This window comes from Pyrus communis, chromosome 11 (genome assembly GCF_041283825.1).
Source record: "Pyrus communis isolate YQ-2024b chromosome 11, ASM4128382v1, whole genome shotgun sequence".
In the NCBI taxonomy this organism is placed as follows: domain Eukaryota; kingdom Viridiplantae; phylum Streptophyta; class Magnoliopsida; order Rosales; family Rosaceae; genus Pyrus; species Pyrus communis.
In genome coordinates this window covers 6,917,213-6,932,634 of record NC_142575.1, presented here as the reverse complement: position 1 = coordinate 6,932,634, position 15,422 = coordinate 6,917,213, and the positions used below count along the sequence as shown (strand labels likewise).

The 15,422-nt window shown below is 37.1% G+C and overlaps 1 protein-coding gene across 1 annotated transcript; it reads right to left on the bottom strand.

Annotated features, from left to right (window-relative positions):
* Positions 1–6,276: 6,276 nt before the first annotated feature.
* Positions 6,277–6,945, bottom strand: LOC148692812 (uncharacterized). Its single transcript, XM_088680230.1, has one exon. The coding sequence runs from the start codon at positions 6,943–6,945 to the stop codon at positions 6,277–6,279; it is 669 nt and encodes a 222-aa protein (XP_088536356.1).
* Positions 6,946–15,422: the final 8,477 nt, after the last annotated feature.

Here is a 15,422-nt window from a genome sequence, read left to right as displayed (position 1 = left end):
TCAAGCACATCTCTCAGATTGTATAAACAACCATATGGTTGACAACCAGTGACATTTCTCAGTTTGTAGAAACAGCTTTGGAGTAGTAGAGTTAGGTGACCGAGGAGTATCTTATATTTTAGATAAATAACATTGCTCTGAGTTTGGTTAACTATCTATCCAAGTCTCGGTCAATAAGGAACCTCTAAGTCCTTGTTGGAAATGTCCCTTCATTAATCTTTCAACGAGCAAGGTGTTACTAGTTTACGTTGTTCGGCACATTAAAAACTGAACCTATTTTATGATTGGATATTCACAAGTGCAGTTCAGAGTTTGGCATTCGGACGGCGGAACCATATTTACAATCAAGACACTTATCTCTTTTGAGTATTTATGTCCATACAATCTAGTATCAATTCGACACTTATATTTGGACAAGTAAAATTGAAGCAGACGATGATTAAACTTTGCAATGACTAGCAACCTTATCTTCAAGCTCTAGAATCCAAAGGTCAAGACGGGTTCTTTTCTTGGCCGCAATCGCTCTGATAAGAAGTTGGTAATGCGTTCGATACCACCACCACACATGCATTTACTTGTCAACCAAGCTGGTCGATGAGTTGGCACGCCCTGCATTCACCTGAATAACGTAATTAGCTCATTAGCTATTCAGCCTGCTCGCTGCTTATGCTTGATAGTTTTTAAAGTCAACAGTAAGACATGGGAATGACTAAGACCATCTCCAATCGAAAGGCTAAACATAACCTTGTCCAAATGTCACATCCCGGCCCGGGCCCTCACCACATCCCAGGGCTTGACTCCACCGTAGCACGATACTGTCCGCTTTGGGCCCCGACCATACCCTTACGGTTTTGTTTCTGGGAACTCACACGAGAACTTCTTAGTGAGTCACCCATTCTAGGATTGCTCTCGCGCGAACTCGCTTAACTTCGGAGTTCATACGGAACCCGAAACTAGTGAGCTCCTAAAAAGCCTCGTGCTAGGTAGAGATAGGAATATACACATAAGGCTTATAGGATCCTCACCCCTAGGCAATATAGGATCTTACAATCCATCCCTCTTAGAGGCCTGACGTCCTTGTCAGCACATTTACTGCCAAGGAGTTGCTCTGATACCAAATTGTCACATCCCAGCCCGGGCCCCCACCACATCCCGGACTCAACTCCACCATAACAAGATATTGTCCGCTTTGGGCCCTGACCACACCCTCACGGTGTTGTTTCTGGGAACTCACACAAGAACTTTCCAATGGGTCACCCATCTTGGAATTGCTCTCACGCAAACTTACTTTACTTCAGAGTTCCTACGGAACCTGAAGCCAGTGAGCTACCAGAAGGCCTCGTACTACGTAGAGATGGAAATATACATATAAGGCTTACAGGATCCTTACCCTTGGGTGATGTGGGATCTTACACCAAAACTAAAGCCTTGCAAGATATTATATTTTAATGAATAGTGTTAGGTCATATTCATTTACTATCTCCAAATAAAGAGGCTAAACATTGCCCTTGAATAATTTATTAGTTTTAAATTTAGTTTTTAAAATTTTTAATTAATTTAATTAAACTACTTATAATTATTCGGAGCTGAAAAGGGGGTTAATTGCACAACGGTCCCAAGTACATGACAAAAACTTCTGCTTGCTCAGCTCCCAACACTCTTAAACAAATAAATATAATATAAAGGGTGCACTGTCAATTTAGTTCTTGAATTATTACCTAAGTGAAAATTAGGTCTCTAAACTTTTTTTTTTTTTTTTTTTTTTTTTAGAAAAATCACTGCTTGAATTATAAAAATATGCCAATTACATCCTTAATATTATATTCGAAGCTACTATATTTAATTTTTCAACAATTTAAGTCACGTTACTTCCATATGATGTACTTTGGAGGGTAGATTGATAGTTTTTCGTAAAGAAATAGTGTATGAAATTAACTTTGGAGGTAAATTGGTAGGTTTTCATAAGAAATAATGTAAGTTAACTTCGGATGGTAGACTAGACGTTAGATTCGCAACCTAAATGAAATGTTAAGGGTTTATAGGCGAGAAAATGACGGTATTACACTCTAAAGTGTGTCAAGTGACTTAATTTGACTAAAAATTGGATAAAATAGCTTTGAATATAATAGCAGAGATTAAATTAGCAATTTTAAAGAATTTAAGGACTTATTTTACTAAAAAAATAATTCAGATATCTAATTTTCACTGAGGTAACAATTCAGGAACTAAATTAACACTTTACCGTAATATAAATGTAAATTGTAGTACCAATTAAATAGAATTTTCGACACATAATGCTAACAAGTCTTATTTATAAAAAGGTTTAAAAACTGTATCATATACAGACCACTTTATGTCACAGAGGATTGGTAAGGGGTTACCTCAAAAGCTGAAAGCTTTGTAGTTGCGGAGACGTTTCAACTTTCAGGTAGTGCCCACATCCAGAAATGGCAAAAAATTAAAGCCAAAATGTAAAATTGATGGAACAAAATGCGCTGTTTCCATTAGAGATGGCCTAAGAAGGAGGACCAGGCCCAGGATTTGGTTCGCACGTAACCCTGTCCACGAAGTTGGTTGGCACAATCTTAATAATGGACTAGTACACGTGTTACAATGAATTTGGCGTACAAAATAATTGCCGACATGTGGTTGGCATTTTAAGAGAGTCTCATCCATAACTTCTTGTTTTAAATAGACCGGTCACCGCTTTGCAATAGAGAGATTTTTCAGTGTGATCGTCACACGAGACGGTATACCACGTGTTCATATATAAATAGTGGGATATGTGTTAAATGGTTAATAACTTAAAAATTAAAATTTTCCATCACTTACATAAAAACACATAGTGTACCATCCATGTTCCCGTTACAATTAAAAATTTCTCCTTGCAATGATGTATGATGCATGGGGATTTTTTTTGCAAAACTCATCATTTACAATATTATATTAGGATTTTAAGTTTTAAGGATGTTTTTGTCTTTTTGTTATTTATTTAATTTTAGGCTTCCTTACGTAAGGATTTCAATTTAAATGGTTATGGAGTGGGTTATCTCTCTCGCTCCTCTCATAACTTAATTCAAGATCGAACTCTTGAATTTTTGCTCTCAACTGAAGATTTTCTCGCACTAAATCTTCTCTCAATTTTCTTTCTTAAAATAGAGGACATCAAAATTCAAATTCTAAAACGAGAAGAGAAACAAGGTACAAAGTTTTTCATTAAGATCTGCCAGTTTTTATTAGATAATTTCTTTTTTTATATGAAGATTTTAAGTTTTAAGGATGTTTATGTCTTTTAGGCTTATCTTATCAATTATCGTTGGGATTGCGGTTACTCATAAGATGGCTTTAAAAGCTGAAAAGCAGTGTTTCTTTTTTTTTTTTTTTTTTTTTTTTTATAAGAACAAACGATCTTATCCACACTAATGAAAAGGGAGTGGACTTAGTCTCATAATCGACCAGTAATAATGTGGTTCAAATTCATCTTTGGTGAAAATTGAACTTAAAACCTCTCACTTACAAATTAATAATTTTGTCTTTTTTTTTTTTTTTTTTTTACTTTAAAAGGGTGAGAAAATTAGCAGTTGAAGAACCATTTGCCATACTGACAATGGTGGATGGACACTTGGAATGAACCAGATAGTTTGGCCCTCCTAGCCTTCAAAGCTGGAACAAAGCAAGATGCTCATAATGTAATGAGCTCCTGGAACGAATCCCTTCGCGTTGGAATGTGGCAAGGTGTCGCAGGTAGTCGGCGACATCCGCAAAAGGTCACAATGTTGTACCTATAATCTCATAAGGTGGCAGGGTCCCTTTCCCCACCCATAGGAAATCTAAGTTTTTTTGGGAGTACGGCTACAACGACAGTTTTGACGATGAAATTGTAGAAAAACTCAGTACACAGAGAAGGAGATAGCAAGAGCTGTTTACTGTTTGTGGAACGCTTAGCCTTTCTTCATTCATTATCACGGTACAAATATATATACAAGAGACGAGTCCTATACAAAGTGATACATATCTGAGAATTATCCACAATTACATTTGAATCAAGCGCGGTTGAGTAATCACTACTACAAAAGTACCCAGTAGTGTCATTATAAAAAGCGACAGGACAAACCCATTTATGTCGGATATTTAGGAAAAATCCGACATAAACTCATGCAATGTCAAATAAAAGAACCAACACCATTACTAGTGTCACGAAAAGATTTTTGATGTCGGTTAGTCCCCTTAATCCGCCAAGAAAAAGGAAAGCTATGTAAAATAAAAAAGGGTAGTAGTGTTGGATAAAAGTGACATTGAAACTCACGTCTGATACATGCGACATTAAATAATGAGAAAGACTGCCAAATTGGAGCATATTAATGTCGACCCTAACCGACACCACTTAGCTATTTAATAAATAAATTAAACAACTATATTGTCGCCCATAACCAACACCACAAACCATTAATAAATAAATAAAATAAAAAGCTTGTCTTGGTTTCTAACTGATAATAATTAAAAAAAAATTACAAAAGTTCATTAATTATACAATTTGTAAAAAACATATATTCATATATATAAAAGTTCATTAATTATGTTTATAATCTTTTACTAATTATACAATTTGTAAGAAAAAGACAAAATATACCTACATTTTACTTCGTTTTCATCTTCCTTAATCAAGTGCCAATCCTTCGTCAAAGGAAAATTATACAATTTGGGATTCCACAGCTCCAAGTTCTCCGTTGAGGCATTGCTCCTTGTTAATAAAGAAAAAACATTTGTGATGCATATTTACAAAAACAAAACCTACATAAAAGCTCTAAACAAAGACCAATTTTCATTTTATGCATAATATTTGATAAGGTATCTCAAGTCAAGATTCAAAATACAAACTCGATTTAATAACATAATCAAAATTTAAAACACATACTGAACGAAATACAAATAATTTAAAACGTAGAGAAGGAGAAGGGGATAAGAGAAGGAGAAGTAAAGAAGGAGGAGAGGAGAAGGAAAGGGGGAAGGGAGAAGGCAGTGACGCAAGGAAGGGAGGGAGGAGTTTTATTCTAGAAAATTTGTATTACTGTCAATTAAAGCCAACAGCAAGCTTTTTCTAAAATATATTAAACTATTACCGTTGGATATAACCGACGGCACTAAGAATGGCAGCAAAAGTCCCCCCAAAATTCACTCCCAAAATTTTGCAAAAAATTCCCTCAAAATTTTAAATTTTCCCCCAAAATTTTAAATTTCCACCCAAAATTCCCTCCCAAAATTATAAATATTATTCATTTGCATTTTCTTATAACAATTCAAGTGACAAAATCAATAAATTTGACTAAATATTTATTAATTTAACATAAATACTACAAATTTATCTAATTACTTAAATTAAATTTTTAAATAAATAAACTTGTGTATTACACAATTTAAAAATTAAGGAATTTAGTGATAGAAACCTGAATTATGGAAGAATTCTGTCGTCGATCAATTCTTTATGTACTTAACCAGCTCAAATAAAATCCCTACAAAATTAAATTGTAAACAAAAATTAAACATAAGAGGAGAAAATAAAAATACTAGAAGCAAAAAAAACTTACTGTAAAGAAGAAGGAATAAATGAAGATGAAGATGAACAAATAAGAAAGACGCGAGAGAGGAAGAAGAAGACACGAGGCAACGTATATAAACACCAACCTGTCGGCTACAATCGACATGAAGTTTTAAAATATTTAAAAATAATTATTACTGTCAGTTAGAAGCGACACGATTCTCTTTTTAACCGACATTAACTTTATGTCGGTTGAAAACGACACGATTCTTTTTTTATACGATACCACCATTTAAAAAGATTAAAAATTATGTCGGTTATAAGTGACATTAACAGTCTATGTCAGTAATAAGCGACATAGACAGTTTATGTCGATTATAACCGACATTAATTCCGACAACATGTAAAATGACTGTCGGAAATGTCTTATTTGCCAGTATATTATATAAAACTGACACCAACCGTCGACACAATAACCCACTTTTGTAGTAGTGAATTGAATAGGACTTTCACATGGAAGCCCTTCCAAAATCGTCTCACGACGGTTTAATCACCCCCACACATGACACATATCAAGATTACTACAAGGTTACTGCCATAGACAACATGTGGAGAACCTTGCCTTCTTTCACCAGCTTTTCTAGGTAATTCCTCCAAGTGTAGCAGTCGTCAGTTATGTGACCAGAACCCTGATGGAATGCGCAGTACTTGGTGTGGTCCAACTTGAAGGTATATCCCTTTTATTGCTTTGGTAGCTTGAACCATGGTTCGTTCTTGATGTCGCAGAGGATTTGGTGGATCGGGATCGAGAACTTAGAGTAGTTCTTGGGTGTTAGGTCTCCTTTAGTCGAGGATCGATCCCTGCACTTGGCCTCCTGCCTACTTTTGTTGTTGTACTGATTCTCATCCTCCTTCTTTTGTGCTACTACCGATTCTATTCGAGGTTGCTCGGGTGCCTTGTCTACTCGTCGAGCCTTATCCCAAAGTGCATGCTTTTCTACCAAAGCGAAAGAGTCTGCCAAAGTTAGATCTTCTTTCATGATCAGCTCTCCGAACAACAGGTGGTTTGCTGGGAGTTCTTTTAGGAAGGCTGCATTAGTTATCGAGTCATTGCATCCGACTATCTTTGCCTTTTTTACTTTGAACCTCTTCGCATAGTCGCAAAACGATTCATTTGGGTTCTTCTTCACGTTAAACAAATGGTTGGACTTCTTTTTTATTGAGCGGTATGATGAATACTCATTGGTGAAAACCAAAGAAAGCTCATCGAAACTTCGGATGGATTGTGGTGGCAGGTTATGGAACCAATCTTGCACCTCACCTTGTAAAGTGGTGGGAAATATTTTAAACATAAGAGCATCATTGTTCCAAACGAGGATGAATGTGCTTTGGTAGTGCGTTAGGTGCATTTCTGGGTCTCCATCTCATTTGAAGGATGTGAAATATGGCATGTTGAATTTTCGTGGAGGCTCTGCATGCTCGATCTCGTCCATGAAGGGTGACCTGCTTATATTGGTCATGTCCCTTGGTAGTGCCTCATTAGTGATCTCATTGCGTTGGAAATTGTGTAATCGCTTGGTCATGAGTCTTTCTACTTCTTATTGAATTTACCTTTGTTGGGGTAGCGGAGCTCTTGGCTACCCCTAATCGTGACCTATTGGTCCAAGTTGTTTTTCCATGTGTTTTGGCTCGTCTATGTCATGGCTGCGGTGTATGTGATTTGTTCCTAGTAGGCAAGCAAGTTCCTCGTAGGTTGCCTGTTAAACTTAAGCTGAATTAAGTGACGGCTTCTCTCTATCCGTCGTGCTGTCAGCTCCGATGTGAGGTGGATGATGCTCCTGGCGAGCTTAGCCGCAAATGAACACTTCGCTTGGAAGGTTGCCCATGTTGATTATCGAAGTGTGGCCCCAACCATGAATGTATGCAAGTCTGTGGGCCTAACCGAGAGTGAACGCTCATCCGGGCGCTAAGACAAGAGTATACGTTATCTCGGGGGGCCCAGTCTGTAGTGTACACTGCTAGAACACTCGGTTCGTGACTGGTCAAGTGGCCGCTTGTCGGGACGCTGCTGGAGAGGTTTGTCATCTACCTTTGTCCTACTTCAAGATACCTTGTCTGGGGCACGCTGCATTTCAGTATGCTACAAGAGTTGATTCACCAAGGTCGTCTGCTGCACGAAGGCGATTGTCAACTCTGTGACTTGTCGAGACAAGTGTTGTTCGCCATTTGGGTTAGAAGAGCTTGGATGACAAACGTCTCATTGAGTAGTGGAAGTGTAATAGACTCTAGGCGCGAGATTTATGTTGGGATATCTCAAATCTGCGGAGAAATATGGTGAAACTACCCTCGGCTCAATCGTCAGTCCAGAAATCTGAAGCCGGGATGGTTGAATTGGTCTTGGACTGATTATGATTGCTTTGAGGGCCACAAGAGTGGGCTGGACCTTGGATTGGACCGTGGGAGTGGGTCGGATCGAATAAGCGGGTCGGGTCGCTGGTGTGAATTGCCCCGCATACGATGTGCATGGGTTATAGGCCAAGACTTGGCTTAGAATCGTACTAGGTTCACGTTGGCCTTAGGCTCGCGAGTGTTAGGCTGCTTCTCATGCTGTAGCTGGTTGGGCTTATGTTGCTAAGGTAGTGGCTCGGGCTAGTTTGCGTTAGGCCTAGCTTGGTTGCCTTGCAGCGTAGGCTGCAGATTGAGTCGTGTGCCAAGTGCATGAGGCTTAGGCCTGCGCTGCTAAGGCATCGACTTGGGATGCTTTTAGCGCCTGGGCTTGGTGCTGCAAAGTGGCGTGGGCTTGGGCTTATGGTTGTCTTGCTGCTCTTTGCTCACCGTGGGTTTGCTGCCATGAAGCTGGCCTATTTCCCGCTGCCACGGTGGTCTTCGTGGCTGCCATGGTGGTGGTGCTCATTGGTGGCAAAGTTGCTTTTCTTGCCATCGTATTGAGCATCGTGGATCGTTGTGGTGAAGCTACGTCTCGTCCTCCATCATTTGATCCGGATCTTTGAACGTAGGAAGTTCCGTTCGTTGTGATTTTCGAATTTACCGTCATTGTATTTTTTTCTTCACCTCTATTCAAAGAATTATAAATTCTAGGAATAAGAAAGTATGAAAAATTTATGAACGAACGAGAAACGAGAAACGTTGAATGCTAGAGAGTCTTTTTCGAGCATGTTAATCAAACTCTCAATGAAAGCACCAATTTGTGGATGCAAATTTCAGCCGTTTTCTCTTTTGATGAAAATGCACCTGCAAAATAATAACACTTAAGATTAAGGCCAAAAACCTCACGCGCCCACGATGAATGGGGGGCCTTTGGCCGAAGAATCTATAATGCCAAAGTTAGAAGTCTAAAAAGAATGTGTTTAGAAGTTTATAGGTAGCAAATGGCTTAGCTTTTTAGTGGGAGAATATGGCTATTTATAGGGGAGTGGCCAACCCTATTTGGAGAATAGTGGCTAGCCATATATGGTGAATTTATGTGAATAATTGCAAGATATTATGTGAAATAATATTTTGCAATTAACATGACAATTAATCCTAAATTAAATAGAAAAATTGGGAGTTACCTTTTGAATAAGGATTTGATGAGGAGTGATGAGAGGAATTTGAACAAATATCATTTTGATCATCTTTAACTCTTCCTTGATTGAACCGTTATTATCCGTTGCATAAGCATAGGAATCTCGATGTGCCCAAGGGTAATTTTATCCTTTTAACCCAAAAGTTCACGTGCACCTCTATAATTTTCTTGATTATTTTTTGCTCCACAAATTATCTTCTACACAGAGATGCTTCGATTTTGACACTGAGTAAGATTGAACATCTCTGGCAGCCTTATGAGACAGCAGTAAAGCTGAAACAGCTTTAATGATCAAGAAAGATCTCCTATTTGGCTAACATTGTGAAAGAGGAAGACTTCTTCCACTTCTGCTCTTTGGGAAAGACTACATGCTTTGCAAGAATTTTGAGGGTGAGATTGACTATTTGGGGAGCATTGAAAGCAAGGTAATTTTGTAGTGAAGTAATCACCATGGATAAGCAAGAGCATGAGATAATCAAACAAGAAGCGGAACTAATATACAAAAAATGTGTCGGTCTCTTGAATCACCCTATTACTAGCCTCCATGCATGTGCTCATGCACGTGCAAAAGACATTTTTTGAATCACGACATGCTACGCGCGACTTACACGTTTTAAATGTATATATATGTGTAAATTGACAAAATGAAAGTCAAATATTTGAAGTAAATGAATAATCTTAGATCATGCTAGAAGAAATCTCTCATAAACCAGTTAAAGCAGCTGAATTCACATAATAAAATCGGTCTCTATAGAATTTACATTAAGAATAGAGAAAATAATATTTAGTAAATAATTGATTGAATCATATTATTGCTAACTCATTGTGAGGCTAAGCCCACCCTTCCCCCTTAGTGTAGATAATATCGTTTATTAAAAATAAAAAAAAATAATCATTTAACAACTAATTTAATCATATTATTATCCGCGTGTGAATTTTTTTTTTTTAAACCGGCATTACACGACTCTTAAGATGTTTTGAACGTGTTTAAAATAGAGAAAATAATATTTAATAAACAACTGATTGAATCACATTGTTGCTAGCTCATCATGAGGCTAAACCCACCTCCCTCCCCTCAGTATAGATAATATCATTTATTACAAAAAAAAAAAAAAAAAACAATAATTTGACAACTAATTTAATCACATTATTATCCACGTGTGAATGATCTTTTTTATAACCGGCATTACACGTCTCTTAAGATGTTTTGAATGTGTTTAAAAATAGATAAATTGAATCACATTATTGTTAGCCTATTGTGAGATACTAATTATAAAAAATAAAAATAAAAAATAAAAAAAAACCACAAAATAATTTAATTATTAAAATTTTTTTATTAAAATGACGAAAATGACCCTACCTTATTTGATGCATTATTTTGGGATGCCTTTGAAATTTTTTGTTTTGGGGGCATTTTTGTCCAATATTTTTGTTGAAGTTTGGTGACATCAAAACACTATTCACCTTTTCTTCTCTCTTTATATATTAAGCGATGATAATTTATCAGTGAAATTTATTACTGTATGATGTGTATACCTGTAGTTAAGTAATATTTCAAAGTAGACCTCTGATATTTTGAAGTATCCTTATGGAACGTTATGTAGTGAAGTAGTAATACCTTCTCATGCAAAACTCTGTCAAAGATTTTCTTCCGTTTTTAATATACAAAGACTCTCCTTCTGCAAAAGCCTTTTTTCAGGTTAATTACACTAATGCTCTTTAAGGTTTATAGTTTTTTCACAAAACCCCTCATGTTTGAAACATAACACAAACACCTCTTGAAGTTTTAGTTCACCTTCACATAAACCCTTTAGGGTTGATAAATCTTAGCGGGTGTTAGCGTGAAAGCACACCAATTTTTCTTAGCACTTTGTTAATTGCTACCGCGGGTAATCGAGTCAACTTTATCACTTTTTAAATGTTATGTGTTCATTTTTTAAGGGCTATATAATGATAGGCTTGAAACTCCTATTTTCCAAACGAAAACTCATCTAATTTTGACATCATATAAGATGCGATCATACCAACTCACATGCACTAGATTCCATCAAAACTCCGAAGTTAAGCGAGTGTCACTCAGTATTAGGTCTGGTGGTATTTCTCTTCACTTGGAAGTGAGAGGTCTTAGGTTCGAATTTCATTGAAGGCAAATTCAATACCAAATTAGGTTGTCTATTGTACGACTTAACCAAACTCCCCCTCCCCTTAATGTAAAAATATATTGATGCACTTAAAAAAAAAAATTTAACATCGTATAAAAGAAAGATTTTTTAATGTGCCCGGACTATGGGCATATATGTCGATACAAGTGGAGGGACACTTGAATAAAAAACTTCCCCTTACTTGAATAATAACATATGACGCCTCATGTTTCCGGCACATTGAAAACCTCTCCAAGTAAAACTCAAATTTCAAATAAGCTGCCATGTAGATAGTGACGGATCCAGGATTCTAACTTTAGGTGGTCCTAGTCAATGGACATTAATGGACATTAGGCGCTAGTCCAGAGGCCGATCAAGGCCTCCTATGCGCCTAGATGGAGTCTAGGCAAAGGCATAGGTAGGTTAAGTAGATTTAAGTAAACTTACTACATATTATACAAGTAAGGGCCTATTTACACTTACAAAAATACATACTTGCATTGAGAATTTGAGGTTTATTATTTAAATTAGGTTTATTATTCAATAAATAACATACAAAATATTAGAATTTTTGCTTTAGTATTTTAATGAGTTCGATGGTATGAGATGAAAGTGAAAGTGACTACAAGTTCATAGTACATTACAAAATACTTTTCAGAAATCGTATGAATTTGTAGGCACTTTGTAAAAGTAACGGTGTCAAACATATGGTATAAAAATATTTGTTGAATGATGCACCATCCGTTTGCTTATTAAAATGCTAGGTTTGCACAACTTGACGGGACTACAATTAAAAAAAAAAGAGTGTTGGTTACTTGGGAAATGGAGAGAAAAATCTTACTTCTTCATTGTAACCAAGGTCCAAGAACAGCAAAGCCACTGTGGTCTTCTGTCTTCGACTATACGCTCACACCATTGGATGGTCCTAAGAGGTTCTCACACACACTTTTTCGAACGTTCGGGTGGTTCTGGGACCACCCGGGTCCAGGAGTGGGTCCGTCCTTGCATGTAGACAAGCATGTAAAGAATTATTAGAATATATTTATAACTTATGGCACAAAATTCTAATTATGTCAATAAATATTATTATTCTTCCTAATTATGATGAGCAATTAAGCCCATATAGAAATTTTACCTTTCTTGTATCATAAATATTTTAAACATCTACAAATTATTTACCCATATTAAAAAATAATAAGCATCTTTTGTGACGACCCGTCCATATTTCTCACTGTAATTTCTTTTCCGTTGGTGTAATTTGATGATTTTACCCTTCTTTGGACAAAAGTGGAATCTGACGTGGACGTAGTTTTTTTACTGTTAGTTTTTTTCCTAGTTTCGTACTTAAAAAGTACTCGTCGTTACGAACGCGTGTTAGACTCGAATCGGATCTGTAACGAAAAAATTACACTCCGTTAAAGTACGTTAACCACGGGTATATTTGTACACGCGCGTACAAATTTACAGTGTAGGAAATATTGTCAAAGAGGTAGATTTTGTACATTTTAAATTGTACAAATCCACCCCTTTTCTCAAAATTGTGGATCCGGTTTTCTCATAAACCAACCAATCACCAATCAAACCCTTGAAACCCTCTTCACCACCCAATCAGTTTCTTTCCCTTATTTGGAAGAAACCAATCAAACTTAATTACCATCATTTGCACCCACCAATCAGAAACCTCAGCACTCTCTATTTTCTCTCTCTCTCTCTTTCCCTGAAGGCTCTCTCTCACTCTCACTATGCAACTCTCTCAAACAGCACCAACACCTCACAAACGTGACCTGAAAACCACACGATCGTGCTCCTCTTGAACCCACGAGCACAACCATACCCTCAGATCACGTTTTGACTGAGTTTTGGACGTCGAACTTAGAAAGTCCAACTCGGCTCAGTTTTCCCCTACGAGTTACGAGTGAGTTACAAGTTTTTAGGAAGTCTAAAGGCCTCCCTCAACTCCCCAAGGTCTTTAGTGATGGTTTGAAAAAGAAACAACCTTGAAACACAAGGTTTCGAGAAGTCAGAGTTTAACCCGAACCTTTCAAGCCATTTTTAGGCAACCTCTGTCCACTTTTGGACTTCCAAAAGGTACAATCATGTTCTACTCTTCATAAGCTTCATTTCCATTTAAATTTTGTGAAAAATGGTTGAGAAATGAAGAAGATATGAAGGTTTGAATTTTTCCCTAGTTTCCAGCAAACCAGACGGTGACGGTGACCAACAAGGTTTCCCAGAGAAAACGATGGAATATTCCGTCAAAGTTGACGAAATACTCTAACAGCGTCAGGTAATGTCATTAACTTATGTTAGTATTTAACGGAATATTTCGTCAGTTTTGACGAAATATTCTTGACGGGCGTCAGGGTTTGGCCTGCATGTGGTGGTGCGTATGGTCGTGGCCTAGCCGGCGCATCCAGCCTCCGATTGGCTTTCTTCGATTTATGTAGGTCCGTGATGTTGAGTAGATCGTTTTTGTATATTCAAACCCTATATTTGAGCAAACTACAAAGATTTTATTTAAGTTTCCGTATATGTGTTATTAAACTAATTGAATTAGTAATTTCACGCATAGGGGAAACGTATCCCGATGACGTACGGGGTAAGCAAGGTTTGGAGGCTTCGTTTCTACTGCGTATCTGTGAGTGGGCACTTTGTTTTCGTGTGTCTATATATATATATATATACACACACTTTATAGTTTCCACAAATGCTTTTAAATAGATTTATGCATTTTATGCCATGATTTTATTTAATTTTAAAAATGCTGGTTGAGATTTGTCATGGCATATTCATATGCATTTTACCTGCTCATAAATGTTGTACTATTGTGAATGCTAAAAGTAATCATATGGGATGTGCAGGTAAGTTCAAGTAAGTTTATTATGCTGATTGAAATCATTGAATCATTATGGCATGCTCATATTCATATAGTTCGCTCATCATTGATGCACCCCGGTGTTAGTGTTCCCGCTCCTGGCCAGGGCCTGTCTTTCACGTGATGTTCACCTCCTGCATTGCACGCTCTCCTTGGATCCAAGTAGGTGCCAGTCCTGTCATACAGGTCACATTAGGTGACTCCAACTCGTAGGTGACCGCGATTATAGCCAGTCTTCACATGATCGTTGCACTAGAGCGTATATTATTACACCTAGTCATGTCGTACAAGTCACATTAAGCGACTCCGATTCGTGTGTTAGCATAAATTGATGAGCAATAGGTGCAGTCGTACATGTCATATTAGGCAACTCCGACTTGCGTGCTAGTATACATTGTTGAGCACATGATTATATTTACATCACTGTTGATATATTCTGTTGTGGAATATTTCCGTATTTACTATTGGCATGCATTTGATTTCATACTTATATGAAGTATGATTTTCTGAAAGCTATACATGTTTTACAGTGAGGGATTAGTATGTTCAGAAAGTAAATGGATTTTATAAACCTTTATTTTTATGCCCACTCACCCTTCTGTTTTTAACCCCTCCAGGTTTTAGTAGCTGAGCTTTCTTATCGAAGATGACTCATGGCAAATCTTAGTATAAGTGGTTATCTCCGAGGGTATAATTATCCACTCTATTATACTTTACTTATGCTCTGACATCACGTGTGAAATGGGTTCATTCCCGCTCACCAGCGCACTCTTGGGTTTAAATTTACTCACATTTTCCACACAACTACACTTTATGGCTTTGTCACCTTCTAGGTGTCAGCCAGCACAGCTCGATTTAGAGTTCTAGTGGACATGTCGGGTCAGGGTGTGTCATCTTTTGCATGAAAAATAATTCCTTTGTACAATCAGTTATTTTAGATCAATTGTTTGATACCAAAAAACAAAGAATCAATTCATATTCTTTGATTATATAGGTAAATTATTTTGCATGAATTATATATTAGTTCACCTTCTATTGTTATTATATATGAGGGTTGAAAATAATTTAATTGATATTTATATGTAAAATGTGACATCCCACATTGTCCAGATGAGTGATCCTTAAATGTATATTCTCATCCCTACCTAACACGAGGCCTTTTGGGAGCTCACTGGCTTCGGGTTCCGTAGGAACTCCGAAGTTAAGCGAGAAGAGGGCTAGAGCAATCCCATGATGGGTGACCCACTGGGAAGTTGCTCGTGAGTTCCCAAAAACAAAACCGTG